This window comes from Giraffa tippelskirchi, chromosome 5 (assembly GCF_054371585.1).
Source record: "Giraffa tippelskirchi isolate mGirTip1 chromosome 5, T2T-mGirTip1v1.2.pri, whole genome shotgun sequence".
In the NCBI taxonomy this organism is placed as follows: domain Eukaryota; kingdom Metazoa; phylum Chordata; class Mammalia; order Artiodactyla; family Giraffidae; genus Giraffa; species Giraffa tippelskirchi.
In genome coordinates, this window is record NC_137279.1 from 66,027,523 (window position 1) to 66,045,344 (window position 17,822).

General features: G+C 36.9%; 1 protein-coding gene across 1 annotated transcript in view; it reads left to right on the plus strand.

Annotated features, from left to right (window-relative positions):
• The window catches only part of CDC73 (cell division cycle 73), a 90,561-nt gene extending 73,426 nt beyond the window's left edge, over positions 1 to 17,135 (plus strand). Inside the window, exons 14-17 of the mRNA XM_081490299.1 lie at positions 3,379 to 3,540; positions 6,141 to 6,241; positions 12,981 to 13,122; positions 14,005 to 17,135. Coding sequence (XP_081346425.1) covers positions 3,379 to 3,540; positions 6,141 to 6,241; positions 12,981 to 13,122; positions 14,005 to 14,041 — 442 coding nt within the window. The 3' untranslated portion in view covers positions 14,042 to 17,135. The remainder of the gene's footprint in view (positions 1 to 3,378; positions 3,541 to 6,140; positions 6,242 to 12,980; positions 13,123 to 14,004) is intronic.
• Positions 17,136 to 17,822: the final 687 nt, after the last annotated feature.

Consider the following 17,822-nt stretch of genomic DNA (forward strand, 5'->3'; position numbering starts at 1 on the left):
AATTCTTTGAGTTCCAGAATGAAGATTTGCTCCCCCCCTGGCCCCCAAAGAGGTTTTATTTCCTTTGGTCCACAGTTGGTATTTTCACATTATTTCTTGGTCCCAGGGTTCCTGGGCAGGAGCTGATCCCTGTGGGGGCCTCTGGGTGGGGGTCCCTGTACAGTACTTGGTGGGGGGAGCAGGGGCCAGCTTTGTCTCAAGCACTCAGAACTCCACTGTCCTGCTTGGGCCTCAGTGTCCCCACTGGGCTTCTGGGAGGGGCCAGGATTGGTGGTCTAAGGGTCCTAGGGAAATCCATCAGACCTAAAATATTTTGGGACTGTGGCCTGACCTTCTCTCAGCATCCACCCTTTCCCATCACCTCTGCCCCCCCCCCCTCCCCTGAACAAAAGTATTTTCATTTCACTGAAACTTATGTGGGTACAGAAACCACAGACTGTTTGGCAGAAAAAAGAGAAGTGGGGTAGATGTAACCGGAAACTACTGAGGGCCAGTTCCCTTCCCTGCCTGGGTTTCTTCTCCCACCTAACCTAACAGCTTGGCCCAAAGTCTGCTGGGAAACCTGATGCCTGGAGCTGCCCTGGTGGGGACTCCCACCCCACATGCATCTGGGTATGGCCTTCACCCCTTTCCCCCAGACTCTTAACTGGTAGCACTGTGACATGTAGAAAAACAAGACAAAAAACAGAAAAACCCGAAAACCCAGATAGGGCAATGATGTGGGAAGACAGCCCACACGGGTGTCTCAGTAGCCCGCCTCCTCCTGGTAGTAGAGGGGGCACTCAGAGGGCTCCCCTTTGTCTTGGCCTTCCTGGCCAGGGCAAGAAAGAGACACCTGCACCTTTATCAAGTTCCCACTTTCAAGCAGGTCGTTAGCCTCAAACAGGTCGATGGGGTTCATGCCATCCTGACCATGGCCTTAATGAAGTTGGAGAGGTTTTCTCCAACTTCTGCAGGTGCCACTTCTGCATAGAGTACTTGGTCTTAGGGATTGAGCCCGGCTGCAGTTTATTCATGAGTGTGCACAGGATGATCCTATCCTTTAAACCCTTCTGAAAGTCTGGGCCCATGGAGAGGCCGGTCAGTCCTCAATCCAGCTTCGGAGCTCCACCTCCTTCTGAGGGTCGTTTTTGGACTGGAGCCAGTTCTTGACCTCGGCCAAGAGCCTGTGTCAAGGCCCCTTGTTGAACTGCGTGGAGTTCATGGCTGGCAGGTGAAGATTTGCTTTTATGTCTGATAAGTACCTGGCGGCATAGCCAATCCAACATCGCTTCACATTAAATTCTCAGTTTGAGGTTTTTTTTTTAACACCAGATACTATTGCTAATTCTCTTTTTCCCCACAAATTTCAACTCCTTTTATTTAGGAGAAAGGAAAACTGTATTTTTAATCTGGGAAATATTGATAAAATTGTTCATTTTTCAAAATAATATAGACTTAAAATCTGGAACTTGTCTAACTATATCATCTCATTTGCATTTTATATTATACTAAGGAAATTATTTTAGAGATTTGTACTTGTTTAAACAGTGGTGACTTTAAATCATATTACCCATACTCCTTCACAGTCATAGAATGTTAAGTGGAGTAAATAAATCAAATAATGTTAGAGTCAGTGGATGTCAGAATATTTCTCCAGATTGCAAATATCCATCCAGTCAATTGTGCAGGTCTGGTTGTTTTTGTTAGATAACTTTTTGTGTTAAGTATTAAAAACCAACTCAAAGTAGCTTTATTGTAAAAATAATTGGCTCAACATAACTGAAAAGTCCTGGCTTCTGACACAGTTGAATTCAGTGCTACATGAAATAAGCAGGAGTTGGTGTCCCCATCTCTTAGGCAGGTTCTTCTTCTTCAGGGGCAAAGATGACATATTAAAAACTCCCAAGTTACTAGTCACCACAAAGAGACAGTGCTTATTTCCCAATAATTCCAGCAAAAATCCTGGGATTAAATCCTATTTACCAGGCTTGTACAGTGTAACAGGTGTATTTCTGAACCAACCACTGTGGTCAGGGTTGTTAATTTTCGCTTTAAATCCAAATGAGGTCCAATTTGCAATTCTGAGATTTTATTTTTCTTGCAATTGTCAGGGTGTTGGTTAGGGCTGAGATGAGGTTAGGAAAACGGGTGGGCAGTAGGTTTATTTCTGGTTTACATTATACTGAACTTAACCCCCAGAGTCCTAACTTTATGAAAGAAAGGAATTTCTGTTAGATTCTCTACCTTGAACAAAATATGGGCTTTGTTTCCTCTTCCAAGAGTCTAGTGAAAGTAAAAGACAAAACTTAAGTTTAATTAATTTTCCACTGCCTTCCATGGGTTAAAATCTGCAGTGTTATGACCTTTTTGAGTTCCATTCTTTACTCAGTTCTCTGGCCCAAGAATTCTTTACTTCTTGCTAGCTAGCTCAGAGATGCCTTTAGAATGTTCTTTATAATTTATTCCACATTGGAAAACTTTCAACAGTTTCTTTTAAAGTTAAACATACCCTGTGATCCAGCAGTTGCACTGATAGGTATTTATATAAGAGAATGAAATGAAAACATATGTCTATAAAAAGGCTTATACCAGAGTGTTTATAGTAGCTTTATTTGTAATAACCCCAATTTTGGAACCACCCAAATGTACCCCAGGAGAATGTATAAACAGATTGTGTCAGATTCATACAGTAGAATTTTGCTCAGCAGTAAAAGAATGAACTACCAGTATGCCCCTCAGCATGGATAAATGTCAGAAACATTAAATTGAGTGAAAGAAGCCGGGCACGGAAGAGTACATTGCTGTGTGATTCCACATATATAAATTCCTAGAATTCACCTGTAATGATGGAAAGCCGAGTTGTGTGGTTGCCTGTCGGGGGGGAAGTGTAGGGATTACTGAAGGGTGCAGGAGGAAATTTCTCTCAGTTTGTTGGCACATGTTCTGTATCTTGGTGGGCGTGGTGGTTACCGTGTGGAAAGGGGTATTTGGTGACACTCCTTGATGGATTGAATCACCTGTCTATATCTAGCCACATCAGCTCCATTTCAAGTGATCTTTGATTTATAGTAAAATTTCCCTTTTATTAGCATTTGAGAAAATCAAGGATTAGTGTGGTTGTGTATGGAACCATCGGGAATGCTAAGTGTCACACACCCACACAAATTATGTCTGAGTGTGAGATTCACACACACCGACTTCTCACGTAAGTGAGCTTGAGTTCTGTTTGGCATGCAAAGGAAAGACCCATATTCTGTACATGCAGAGTGAGTTTATTTTTAAAATAATGTTTTTGGTTTAAAACTATCATTTTAAAAGTAATTTCAAAGTACAGTTTCTTTTCTCATTAAGTGATTGTTGTGGGATCATTTTGTCTCATCTCTGTTTTTTTAAAAGATTTGTTCCATCAGATGAAAAGAAGAAACAAGGCTGCCAACGAGAAAATGAAACTCTAATTCAGAGAAGAAAAGACCAGATGCAACCAGGGGGCACTGCCATTAGTGTCACAGTTCCTTACAGAGTCGTCGACCAGCCCCTTAAATTAATGCCTCAGGACTGGTAAGTTAATGGATGCATTTACATAGTCCTTCATTTTTTGTGTAATTAACAAATAGAAAATTTTATCATGAATTCTAGATATTGAATTCTATCCTTGAATCCTGTGTTAGTGTCTAATTTAGTCATCAATAATGTTAACATTCTAGTATTAAGTAAATATAATTTGGACTTCTGTAAGAAGAAACGTGAACTTGTGGACAATAGTAAGAAGTCTTTCCACTTGTCCACTTATCCTGGATCAGCTTTTGGAACAAAACTTTCAAGTAGACTAATGTTGTTTTAGAGGGCTTATATTTTAGATTTTTGATTTGGAGAATTCAAATTTTCCTTGGTAAAGAAATGGTAAGTGGAAGCATTGTTACTTTTATTGTCAGGGAATAATTTAGTGAAAATAATAACATCATCATCCCAGTTCAGCTCTTTTATTGAATTAAAATATCCTTTGATAAAATATTGAGCTATTTATAATATAAAGTGCCTATATATTCAGATACATGAATTACCTTAAATTATTTCATTAATCTAAGCCAGAATAAAAATACACAATCCGAGTGTGCTTCTCTCTGATACAGAGAGTGTAACACATTGACTCATTAGCTGAAATTTACCTTTGACATACTCCTTAGTCTTCAGATATTAGAAAATCAAGCCAGTGAGAATACTAGTATGTTAAAAATTTTAGTGAAGAATCAAGGGCTCTCGTATTAGAATTCTGTCCTAGTACCTAACAGAGATACTTTGAGTTATATGTGAAGTGTAAGATGAGAATTCAGATATGTTTAAAACTTGTAATAAGTAGAAAGTTATGTCATTTGCATCTCTGCGCATGTTTGCAGAAAGCAGTCATACAGTGTGCAAGGGCCATCACTGTGCACTGTACTGCTGTTGTATATTAGCTTGGGCCCTGGCCATCGGTGTCATAACCTAGGGAAAGTGTTTTCCTTACCTTTCTTCTTCTCTTCTCTGTTAATTGTCCTTTCGGGAATTCACTGGGAGTAGTATTTTTATTATCCTGCTCCCTGCTGACCCTGTGAGACACAGAAGGATCTGGGTGACCTCTGTCTGACAAATTCCCTTTTGTTGGGCGGCGCCTTTGTCCTTCAACTAGTGTGTGCTGCAAGTTACATCATAAAATTAAGAGGCCGTTTAATAGTGTGCTCCATTCCCAAAGATGGTTTATGCAGTGTGGAGCATATATCCAGTGAAATTTTTAATTTAAGATTTAATTTTAACCTTAAGAGATTTTGAGCTGTTAAGAATTTTAAGCTGTGGTTTTTCATAGTAACTTTGTTGTTGTAGGTCTTTAACTTGAAAGTAACCTTGGCTTAATATTCTCTTGGATGCGTCGAGTCTCCATCTAATGCAGTGATTATCACAGTATGGTCTGTGGTCCTTTGGGCATTCCCAGGGCCCTTTAAGGGAGTCATGAGGTCAAAACTGTTTCCAGTATAACAGTGAGTTGGCTGTTGTCATGACTTATCAGTCCCCATATAGGACGGTAGTGTGACTGGTGCACAAGGTCAGTCATTGGTTCCCCCCCCCTCTCTCTTCATACCCTCCTCTTCTCCACACTCCTCCTCCCTCCCCACTTCCTGCCTCCTGGTCTCCAGCATACTCTGCTGTTCTGTAAAATAGGGGTAATAATAGATTACTTCACAGGATTATTTTGAAGGTTAAATGTATAGACATGAGTAAGCTGTGTAGACCAGCACTGGTACGTAGTGAATGCTTGTAGTAAATCTTACTAATGTTAGTTATTATTGTTAATGTTATGATTTTGTTTCCATTTCTTTAGTTGTAGGCTTAAACTGTTTATGGTAGTTGTTTTCATTATAATTTCTCAAGTTAATTAATATTTTGTAAACTAATGAAATGTAAGGGCCTAGAAAGAGATTTGTGCTTTTTTAGGAAAAGAAAGTTAAATGTCTGTTAAAAACAAGTTGCTTTAGCGTGTGCACGCACGCACACACACAAACACACACACAAACACACACACAAAGTAGAGAATTTAGAGTGAATGAAATAGTTGTAAAACAATTGAAAAAATTTAAACGTTTAGGTGGTTTCTATACTCAAAGATTATTTTCTGAATAATCAGAAGAACTCAAAATAAACTGTTGGAGCTTTAGTGAATAGTGAATTCAAAATAGTGAATTATTATAATTTATAATATTTTTAATTAAAGTGAAATGTTTAAGATGTGTTTGAATTTTAAATGATTTTATTTTAAAACCAACTTTTTCATTTAACAGGTACACTATTGTTCCCTATTACATTAGAAAAATAGGCCCACCAATTTAATAGATGGGGCAGAGATAAAAGGCTAAAAGAATCTCATGTAAGGACTGTGCACCTAATTATGTTTGAATGACTTAGGTGTTAAAAACAGTGCATGGGAAGTGTAGCAGTCGTTAACGTACTCTACTGGTGTAACATACGGAGAAGTGATGGTCATGCAGCATGGTGTTTTCCCTCACAGAAATGTGGACAGGGGACTCTACTGCAGGAATGATGGTGAGACTCTGCCTAAGGGTTGTAGTGACTGAGAATACCTGAGCTATTCAGTTTCTGCTCTTCCCTTTCCTCTTCTCCGCTAACAGGGACCGGGTCGTAGCAGTTTTCGTGCAAGGTCCTGCGTGGCAGTTCAAAGGTTGGCCGTGGCTTTTGCCTGATGGATCACCAGTTGACATATTTGCTAAAAGTAAGATTCTCTTTATTTTTACTGCGTATCTAATGTAGAAATGTTTTTGCTTTATTATTTAAGAGAAAGAGCCATCTATGGCTCTGCACATGTGATATGTATATCAAAGGATTCTTATTAAGTACCAAATATTTTTATTTTTAAACACCTGTGAAATATTTTAAAGTCTTTTTTGGCATATTAATATTTTCTTCTGTGTATTTATATCTAAAAGTGAATTATTGCTTATGTTTCAACATTAATAATTACTTTGTAGGTTGCTTAGAAATCACTAATCTTATTGCATGTACATACATGTAAAATTGATCGCCAGTCTTTAAATAGGCTGACTTTTGCTGAACTAACAGTGCCACTTGACTGTTGCCTGCTGTTCCCACTGTTTGAAATGGTTGCAGCAGAATTGGCCCTTTTCTGTTTGTTCAGGTCTCAGCCAATTACTCTCTCCTTTAGGGAGCCCCCTCCTCTGACCATCCTGGAAGTAGCTATTACTTCCTCCTGGTGATCTCATGGTAACGTTTGTTGCTTGACTTGACCTCATTTTTATATCTGTATTGTAAGTCCTCCCTGGCTGTAATGCCAGTTCCAGGATGCGAGCAGCGTGGCCTGACTCATTGACTCTCGTGTCGTCAGCACAGAAAAGAGCCTGGCATCGGGAAGCATTTTCTAGATACCTGTTAAATGTGTAGATTTCATGTATCATATCTTTTATTGGTCATATTTTGGCATTATTGATACACCAAAAGTAGAAGAATTAAAGTCTGACTGAATAGCAACTCCATGAACTGTAGCCTGTCAGGCTTCTCTGTCCATGGAATTCTTCAGGCAAGAGTACTGGAGTGGGTTGCCAATTTCTTCTCCAGGGGATCTTCCTGATGCAGGGATTGAACCTGGGTCTCCTGTGTTGCAGGCAGATTCTTTACCATTTGAGCCACCAAGGAAGCCCTTTTATTCGTAGGGATATTCTAATTATTATTTGAGTACCCAGTGAAGTTAGTATCAATAATAAAACCATGTTTTAAAAAGCAGCCTCATGAAACAAGTATGTTTGTTAGAAATAACAACTTTAGTTATTTTGAATGTAGATTGTGCTACTGTGAAATCCAGCTGTTTGTTGTTTTAAATAAAGAAGTTTAGTTTTTGTCAGTGGTACCACTTAGGCCGAAAATTGCCCAAGCTTGAAAGCTTTTAATCATCGTTCTCCTACCTTCATTCAGTTTTAAAAAGGAATGCTAATAGGATGATAGTTTTTTGTGTTATTTCCAAAACCTGAGTAATGCACAGATTTGATAAATAGAAGTCAAAGATACAGAGAGAGTGGGAATTTTAATGAAAGCAAAATGTCACTGAACAGTAATTTTGTTGTGTTTTACCTACTTGCTTGCCTTGTTGAATAGTACCGTAATAAAAAATGATTAGAATGTCTTGGAGATAAAAATATTCTCCAAATTTCATTAAGAATATAACTGTTTTAATTGTGGTTTTGTTCAGATCTGTAGTCTTCAGAAATTTAGATACGGACTTAGAGATTTTTTTTTTTCAGTTAACAATTATGATTTTCTTCCATGAATTACTCTTTCTCTTAAGCCTTCCTTCTTTACTTAAACAGCATTTAAAATGAAAGTACTCTTGCCCTTCCATCTAAAACACATGGGAAAAAACCCTTTCCTCTTCCCTCACCTTTTCTTCTAGCTTCCTCTCCTTTCCCTCCACAGCCAAGCCTTTGAAACAGTTGTCTTGCTGTCTGTTTGAATCTCAGGCAACTGTGGTGGTACTCTCCTGCTCACCCACTGAACTGCTCCCACAGGGATCCAAATATTGGCTACTTTTGGTCTCCTTATCAGATTATTCTTGATCCATTTCCTCCTCTTGAAATGTTCTTTTCTGAGGGCTTGTTACATTTACTCAGACTCTAGCTATTTTCCTCTGGCTTTCAGTGACATCAGTGACATTTTTGTGTTCTCACTTATCTTCTACTTTAATTATAATAGACACTCACTGGAGGAGATCTGGTGGCTTTCAGTTACCAGCTCTGTCCTTAGTTCTAAGCTATGTTTCTGGCTGATGTTTTGGGCCTCCCTGTCTCACCGATGACCAGGTGGCTCCCTGTGAAGTCCGTTTGGTGCATCAGACTCTGCCTGTTCCAAGAGGAATCTGTTTTACATTCTCCATCATCCCCAGACTGTTCTTTTCCTCAGTGTTTTTAGTAATTTGCATAAGCCAGAAATTTAGAAATACGTTATCCCTTAGCTTTTAGCTGCCTCCTTGCCGTAAATTAACTCTTGACTATTCTAGCTTCTCACCTTTCTTCCATAACCTACATGGAAAATGATAATATCTATATAGCATAGGGGTAGACTGAGGATACTTGGTAAAAAAATGTATTTTCTTCATGCTGCATAATAAAATACAGAGGTTTAGAGAAGATCTTAAATATTAAACTGTATAAAATTGCCAAATAAAATCTTTTCAAAATTATGATAAATTTGAGCTTGATACTGATTTTTTAAAAAACTATTTTTTATGCTTCAAGTGGTTACATGCATTTGTTGACCAAGATTTTTAAATGACAATTTCTTCAAATTTTTTAGTTATAATTGAGAAAATTTTCTGATTTAATAATATTCTCTATTATGCTGCCCCTTTGTCATTTTACATACCACCATCTATCTACCAAAATGCTATATAAGAGCACCTTTTCTGTTCTTTTGTTTCTGCAAAAAATGTATTGACAACAGTCATGCAGTATGCAGAAAATGAGCAACAACAAATTGTGTAAAGTTTTGCTTTAGTACTCCCAGATAACTGTCTAATTATAAAAGAAACATTTCTCCTATTTTTGGTGAGGCTTAAAAACTATGTCTTTTTCTAAGTAAGAAAGATATTTTATGGTGATGTCTTGGTTTAAGTTTGCTTGCCACACTTGCTTCATGCTAATAAGATACTTTGTGTGATGAAAGAAACTGTTTTCTCATTTTGTGACTTAAACTTTTTGAACTCTGATATTCAATTTTAATTTAAAAATTGTGTATTCTGTTGAAAAATGAATGTTATGTAAACTAAATCTATTGAAATCAGTAAAGGAGATTATTGGCCCTTGTGACTTTAGATAATTCATTTTAAAAATTATAACTCATGTATTTCTAAGAATGATTTAAAACAAATAATGAGAAGATCAGAAAAGAGAAACATGTAATGAGCAGAGTAGAGAGTACTCAATAGTGACTTCATTTGATTTAAAAATTTAAAGAAACAAATATTTTTTACATATATAATAAGTATTTTGAAAATGGCTTTTCTGAATCCATAACGTACAGTCCCTTTAATCAACTGGTTTAAATTGATTAATTTGAATTAAATTCAAAATAAACAATATACTCAGTGCTGCTGCTGCTGCTGCTAAGTCGCTTCAGTCGTGTCCGACTCTGTGCGACCCCATAGATGGCAGCCCACCAGGCTCCGCCATCCCTGGGATTCTCTAGGCAAGAATACTGGAGTGGGTTGCCATTTCCTTCTCCAGTGCATGAATGGCAAAAGTGAAAGTGAAGTTTCTCAGTCGTGTCCGACTCTCAGCGACCCCATGGACTGTAGCCTACCAGGCTCCTCTGTCCATGGGATTTTCCAGGCAAGAGTACTGGAGTGGGGTGCCATATACTCAGTGAGGAGACCTTTATTTGTAAAAGCAAATACTTTAGCAATAATGTTTATGTATTTTTTGGGCCGTTCAGTTCAGTTCAGTCGCTCAGTCGTGTCCGACTCTTTGCGACCCCATGAACTGCAGCACGCCAGGCCTCCCTGTCCATCACCAACTCCCAGAGTCTACCCAAACCCATGTCCATCGAGTTGGTGATGCCATCCAACCATCTCATCCTCTGTCGTCCCCTTCTCCTCCCGCCCCCAACCCCACCCAGCATCAGGGTCTTTTCCAATGAGTCAACCCTTCGCATGAGGTGGCCAAAGTATTGGAGTTTCAGCTTCAACATCACACCTTCCAATGAACACCCAGGATTGATCTCTTTTAGGATGGATTGATTGGATCTCCTTGCAGTCCAAGGCACTCTCAAGAGTCTTCTCCAACACCACAGTTCAAAAGCATCAATTCTTCGGCGCTCAGCTTTCTTCACCGTCCAACTCTCACATCCATACATGACCACTGGAAAAACCATAGCCTTGACTAGACAGACTTTTGTTGGCAAAGTAATGTCTCTGCTTTTAAATACGCTATCTAGGTTGGCCATAACCTTTCTTCCAAGGAGTAAGCGTCTTTTAATTTCATGGCTGCAGTCACCATCAGCAGTGATTCTGGAGCCCAAAAAAATAAAGTCTGACACTGTTTCCACTGTTTCCCCATCTATTTCCCAAGAAGTGATGGGACCAGATGTCATGACCTTAGTTTTCTGAACGTTGAGCTTTAAGCCAACTTTTTCACTCCTCTTTCACCTTCATCAATAGGCTCTTTAGTTCTTCTTCACTTTCTGCCATAAGGGTAGTGTCATCCGCATATCTGAGGTTATTGATATTTCTCCCGGCAATCTTGATTCCAGCTTGTGTTTCTTCCAGCCCAGCGTTTCTCATGATGTACTCTGCATATAAGTTAAATAAGCAGGGTGACAATATACAGCCTTGACGTACTCCTTTTCCTATTTGGAACCAGTCTGTTGTTCCATGTCCAGTTGTAACTGTTGCTTCCTGACCTGCATACAGGTTTCTCAAGAGACAGGTCAGATGGTCTGGTATTCCCATCTCTTTCAGAATTTTCCGCAGTTTATTGTGATCTACACAGTCAAAGGCTTTGGCATAGTCAATAAAGCAGAAATAGCTGTTTTTCTGGAGCTCTCTTGCTTTTTCGATGATCCAGCGGATATTGGCAATTTGATCTCTGGTTCCTCTGCCTTTTCTAAAACCAGCTTGAACATCTGGAAGTTCACGGTTCACGTATTGCTGAAGCCTGGCTTGGAGAATTTTGAGCATTACTTTACTGGCATGTGAGATGAGTGCAATTGTGCGGTAGTTTGAGCATTCTTTGGCATTGCCTTTCTTTGGGATTGGAACGATAACTGACCTTTTCCAGTCCTGTGGCCACTGCTGAGTTTTCCAAATTTGCTGGCATATCGAGTGCAGCGCTTTCACAGCATGGCCTTTGAGGATTTGAAATAGCCATTAGAGGGTCACAAATGGTTTATTTTGTATTTTAATCAAGAATTAGACCTTGATTAATTGTTAACATCAAAAGCCAGTAAGCTTGAAAGTGATATGAAACAAGCAGTCTATCAAGTAGCTACTAAAAACAATTGACAGTCAATCATTTTCTCTAGAAACTCCTAATACTAGATCATAGTGGTGATAGTAATGTTTATATCTTGAATGTTGGGGGAAAAAAAAGTGAAAAATGAAAGAGAAGCAAAACGTCTTCCATGTGCACAGGTAAAACTAACACTCGACTGATGATAAAGTGATTGCAGATACAGTGGTAAACTGCCGAGGATGGCCCAGCTGGATAGACGATCGAGGAGGAAGACTGAGTCAGTGTTTTGTGGTCGCCTGTAAAGCTTGGCAGCAGACACTTGTTGGGAAGTTTTGTCCGAGAGTCTCTGATCTCCCCAACACCCAGAGATATCTTTTGAAAGTGAAAATCAGATAATTTCACCTTCTTGTCTCAAACTGCCCAGCGGTTTATTATCACATTTGAAATAAATTTCAGATTTTTTTTTTTTTTTTACCATGGCTGAGTAGGATCTACACGACATTGCCTACAGAGAGTTGTTCTTGGGTAGGGCATTCTGAGCTTGCTTCTGTCGCAGGGCCTTTGTATCAACTGTTCCTTCTGCCTGAAATCCTGTTTTTCAGGATCTTTGCTAGACTCTTTTTATATCAAGTAAATATCTATTTCTAGGTCACCTTCTCTAGAGACCTTCCAGTTCTTTCTTCTTCCTTTTTCATCATTTCTTGCCATGTCCCATTAGTTCTATCACTTGCTAATTACCTCTTGAATCTTTTCTGTCATGTATATCTTCTCCCCAGTAGAGCAGATCTGTCTCTCTTTCCTCTAGATTTTATACTGTATCATTGGTCTCTGCTAAACACTTAGCTGAGTGAGTTGTCATGTCTCTTAGGCAGCCATCCAAGCTCCTTAATGTGACCTTTAGGACCAACGTTGCTCTGAACCTCTGTGGTCTTATACTTCATCCATTTCCTGTGTTACTTTGCATGATGCAATTTTGTTAAATTTCTTTAGTTTCTAAATGAAACCAGTTTCTCTTTGAACATACACTTTTGTTAACTGGGTCGCTTTTGTTCTGTGTTTGCCTAATTCTTATGCCACCCTACCTATCCAAGCCTTTTCTGAATCCCGTAATCTGGGTAAACTACTCTCCAGTGTTTCTGTGATATTCTACTACCTTTAGCATGCTGTATGTGAGTAGACTTTTTCTTATTATCCTTCACTGGATCCATATACATTTTATTTTACCTCATTCTTCATTGCAGTCCCCAGTGGCTGGTGTGTATAAGCCTCAATAAATTTTTGTTGAATTAAATGTTTTGGGAGATAACTACAGTGCTTAGCCTCTATTTCAGAGATCACTTAGGTTGTAATGCAGCTTTGTTGGTAGAAGAAAGATTGAATTTTTTTTTTTTTAAGTTTTTTGGTTAACGTCTTTTTTTGGTATTTTATTCCTTTATAAAATATTTTTATAATGTTGATTGCAGTTTGAATAAAGAACATTATTTCTCCTACTTCTAGTTAAAGCCTTCCATCTCAAATATGATGAAGTTCGTCTGGACCCAAACGTTCAAAAATGGGACGTAACAGTATTAGAACTCAGCTATCACAAACGTCATCTGGACAGACCAGTTTTCTTACGATTCTGGGAAACATTGGATAGGTAATCATGATCCTAAAATGCACTTACTTCTGCTTTATTGCAGTAGTTTTCCGGTCTTCTCAGTTGCATTTTAGGTTCCTTAAAGTTGTAAACCATATCACCCAGCTCCCCTTTCAAACATTGCCTAAATATCTTTGTTGTATTGACTTTGGAAACAAAGGGAGAAAGGGCTTAAAGCTTAGTAGAGAGAACACTAAACTTGAGTTCAAAGACTCAGATTTGGTCTTGGTTTTGCGATTTGGCTCTAATGAACCCTGTGACTTTTCTGAACCTTGTTTTCTGTCTATCCAAGGAACTGGCTTTAAGCAGTCCCTTCATTTTTTGACAGCACCTTGAGAAAGGTTTCTGACTCGACTTGAGGTATGGGTAGCTGGTAGCTCGTGAAAGGAATTCGGTTTTTGAATTTACCTTAATTATTAGTATAAATTGTTTTTTGCTAAAGCCCTTTACAGTAATATCAGTTTTATGATTGGAAAGTAAGGACAGCGTATGATCACAGTACCATTGAACCTTTTCTCGTTTGAGGTACTTTTTAAAGCCTGTAACTTTCTTTGTCTCTCACAAAATATTATGTGTTTCCTCAGAGTCAGAGATGATTGAGATAACCCAGTGGTTGTAATTGATAATATATTAAAGAGAATCATTTATTATCCTAGCCAGAAGCTCTTACATTGTAGAAATTAATAAGATGAATGGTTTTTCTGGCTTACTTCAGGAATCTTTGTATTCCCAAGGTTAAAGTATCTACTTTTTAGAAAGCAAAACATCCTGTTCCACTGTTGATTTTAATCTTTAAAAATACCAACTTACTTTTACATGTAGTAGTCTAAAGATTCTAAAATTCCTATAATCATTATGACCTATTATAATATTATTTTTCAGGTACATGGTAAAGCACAAATCCCACTTGAGATTCTGAGTTACTTGTTTTCTTGCTTTTCTGGAAATCTGAATTAAGACGATAACACCGCGGATACACCGTGCTCTAAAGACTGGGACTGAAGCTTTATGAATTTATCAAGAACTTAAAAATGAAGAAGATCACGGATCGATCTTTTATATAACCTTACTTGATGATTTATGCTTCAAAGGGATGATGCCTGTCATCCATATAAGCAAACTTTTTGGCTTACAACTATTTTTTTAATATTAGTCTTCTAGTCTGTAATGGAAATTGTATATTTTGATAGAAGTTTTTTCTCCATTGGTTAAATTAGCATCAGTTAAAATTTGTTTCTCTAGAAAATAAATACAGGTTACAAATGTGTGTATATGTAAAGGTTATAAGGCTCTCTAAGCCATCTTGCTTCTGATTTTTCATTGCTCTTTAATTCCTTTTATTGAAAATACTATGTTATGAATGGTATTAAATTTTAGTCTCTGAAACTTCAAAAACCAAGCAAAGGGATGTGACTATTTTGAATGAATCAAAATGTCAGCCTGTATGTGTACTATACTTGCTCTTTATTTAAAAAGGAATAATGAAAAATCAAGAACAATTCTTCAGCTTTGGTTGAGCTGTTCAGTTTTTCAAGACTTCTTTACTTACAATGAATACATTTAATGAATGTACATTCTTCTCACTGACTTTGGTAATTTTAAAACTTATAGTGATATATTTCTATCTGTGGTATCTTTCCACTTGAAAAATCTCAAAACACAGATTAAAAACCTAATAGGCTGTAATACTTTTTATTTTGGGAGCCAGAATATGATTCGGGGGAAAGAAGTGTGTAAGTCCTTCTGCAATATAACTTTATTTTTTCTCATAAGTCCACCTTCAATTCTTCCTTTATATGGTATAGGATTTTGAGTCTTCTATTTCTAGGCATGTTCTTATCTTCCATTATCTTTAATATTGATAACTCTCCCAGACACCAAAGAACATATTTGCTTAATTAAGTGTCTGAACAGAAACAAGATGAAAACACTGGTATTTTTATGTGCGTATTCAATATCGTATAAAATATAAAACCTATATTTTAACTTAGTAAAATATTTTACTACTTCTGTACTTTAGACAGAGTATTGCCTCCAAAGTACAATGAATGAGCATTTTTCTTGAGTCTTGATACATCTTTTATTCCTTAAAAAGCAACTTAGACCCTTTACTCCCCTAAAGAGTTTTTACCACTAGAATTGTTGCTGATCATTCATCTTATGCCATTCCCGTCCTCCCCCTCCCCCGACATTTAGCTCCTTTCTGGATTAAGCTGACCTTACCTAGCCTCATTTTGAAATTTAATGCTGTCATAAAAATGAGAAGCACTTATTATTTATTTTTTAAGTAACCACAAAAGTCCATGTCAGTAATGAATAGGAATAGTATTTATTCATATGGAATTTACTAGGTTCTTCAGGAAAAAAGCAGTCAGCATTTTAAATTATTAGGTTTTAGGATATGTATAAGATTTGAACAGATTGTGCCCCGCCCCCCTTCTTACCTTCTCTGCATCCTTCTTGAAAAGAAAACTCAAATTTGTTCACGTAAGAATTTCTCAGTATATAAATCTGTTTTCAAAATAAATTATGTATTGTATGAACTTTCTCCATGATGAAATAGTCAAGGACTAGAATCTGTAATATTTTAATGTAAGATTACTTGTTAAGACTACTACAAGTGGACATGAACTACCTTTCTATAAAGATTTTTAGTATTTATACTTATATATGAAATTTGCTTTGACAGAGTGTGGTTATGACTAAGAACATCTACTTTCAATAGGGTTTATTTTTCTATCTTGAATTTGCCTTACGTATATTCAAAGGCTCCGGAAATAACATTAGGAAAAGTACAGATATGCTATTTCATGTATCTTAAAATCATACCCTTAATGCATACTTAATTTCTTTTCATTTTTTAAAAATTCATTCCCTTATCTAGGTCCATGGAATTCATTTTATAGCCATTAATTCTAAGGGAAAAAAAACAAGCTTCTGGCCAGTCACTCTTCCTCTCTCATGACTCCAGGTCCTGTAGCAGTGCCTGTCACAGTGCCTTGCACATAGTAGGCATTCAGTAATGTTCATGTGCATGAATGAGTGGTAGAGTTTTAGTATAACTGGTTTATTACAAAGCATTGACTCTACTTGATCTTGGAGCTTAAAAATATAGAGTTACAGTGAATGAAGAGTCCTATGCACATATTTTGATGAAAATGAAATACACATTAGTAAGCTTATTTATCCAAAAGTAACTGGAGACACCTGTGTCTTGTCCCACCAGTAAAAGAAAGCTCCTTTTCTTCATTCATAGGATACCTTTCCGAGTCAGGCAACAGGCAGCAGCTTGTGGGTTTCCATCAGCAGCTTTCAACCCTGACTGTATACTAGAATCACTTGGGGGGCCTTTAAAAAAATTCCATTACCTGAATCCTGTTTCTGATTTTATTTGTCTGGGATGAGACCCATTCATCGGTATTTTTAAAAAGTCCTTCAGGTAATTTTATGTTCAAAAAGGATTGAAACTGGTTAAATGTGAAAACAATTAAATATTGTGTCATCGCCTCCATTTTTTGTTTTTGTTTTTTTTTTTTGTGGCCACCTTTTGCACTAGACCATCCCCATTATTGGTGGTATTGGCCTATGGTTCCACATGACAAATTCAAGTCTTATTTATTTAATGTAGGAATATTTTGTTTAATATTTAAAGAATGTTTAATATATTTCCTTATAAACTAGTCTTATAGTTTATGATCTGTTTCCCATGTATCCATATCCTTTACTAACTTTTTCTTTCAACAGCAGCATGATAACAGTCCAAAAGAAATAACTGATTCATAATGAGGAAAATTTCATAATTTTTCAAGTAGAAGGAAGTAAAGTATTAATTTCTTATCTGCCATGCAGAATTAGACAAACAGAGTTTGCTTATGAAAGGAAAGAGGCATACTTTTTAATTGGTCTACACAGAAAAGTAAAAGTAAATCATTCATTTAAATAAGATTCATTATCTGATGAACATTGAAGGAAATATTTTTCCTAAATAAAAAATATTGTGACTCCTAATAAAATTAAAGTGATGACATTGTTCTTTTTTTGGAAGGTGGGGAGGGGGGTATTTAGTTGCCATATTTCTTACTACATAGCAATTCTATTTTATCGGTATTAATAATAGAAGCAGTGATGATAGGGTATACATATGTGGCCAAGAATAAATTGCCACTCTTGCAGATAACTGTTCTATGAGTCTTACTAGTTTACAAATTAGTTTATAAAATTTTTTAAGACCAGTGGTATATTTTATAATATTACAAATGCATTCTTTACAAAAGCTGGTCAAAATTAAAAGAACCATGAAAAATAATCACATTAACCTTAATATTATATGACTGAGCTTTTATTATTCAGTTGGATTTGATATGGAACGGACTCCTCTAACCATGGTATATTAACTTTAGAAATAAAAAGGGGAGAAAGGACTGAATTTGACTTAAGAATTGGATTAGAAATTTTGAAATGCCACATGCTATGTGTTTGGCCAACTCTTTGCCACATTGCCAACTCATTGCCAACTCAAGACCCCAGCACAGTTTCTACATTAACATGTTGGAATAATAAGTAAGAAAAAAAATTTTTAATGTATAATAGATGTATAAAGAATTATATTCAGTAAATGGATAATAGGTAATAACACTTCCAGGTTATTGGTCTGTTTGTTTTTTTATGTATTATTTTAGGTAGTGTTTATAAGAATATCT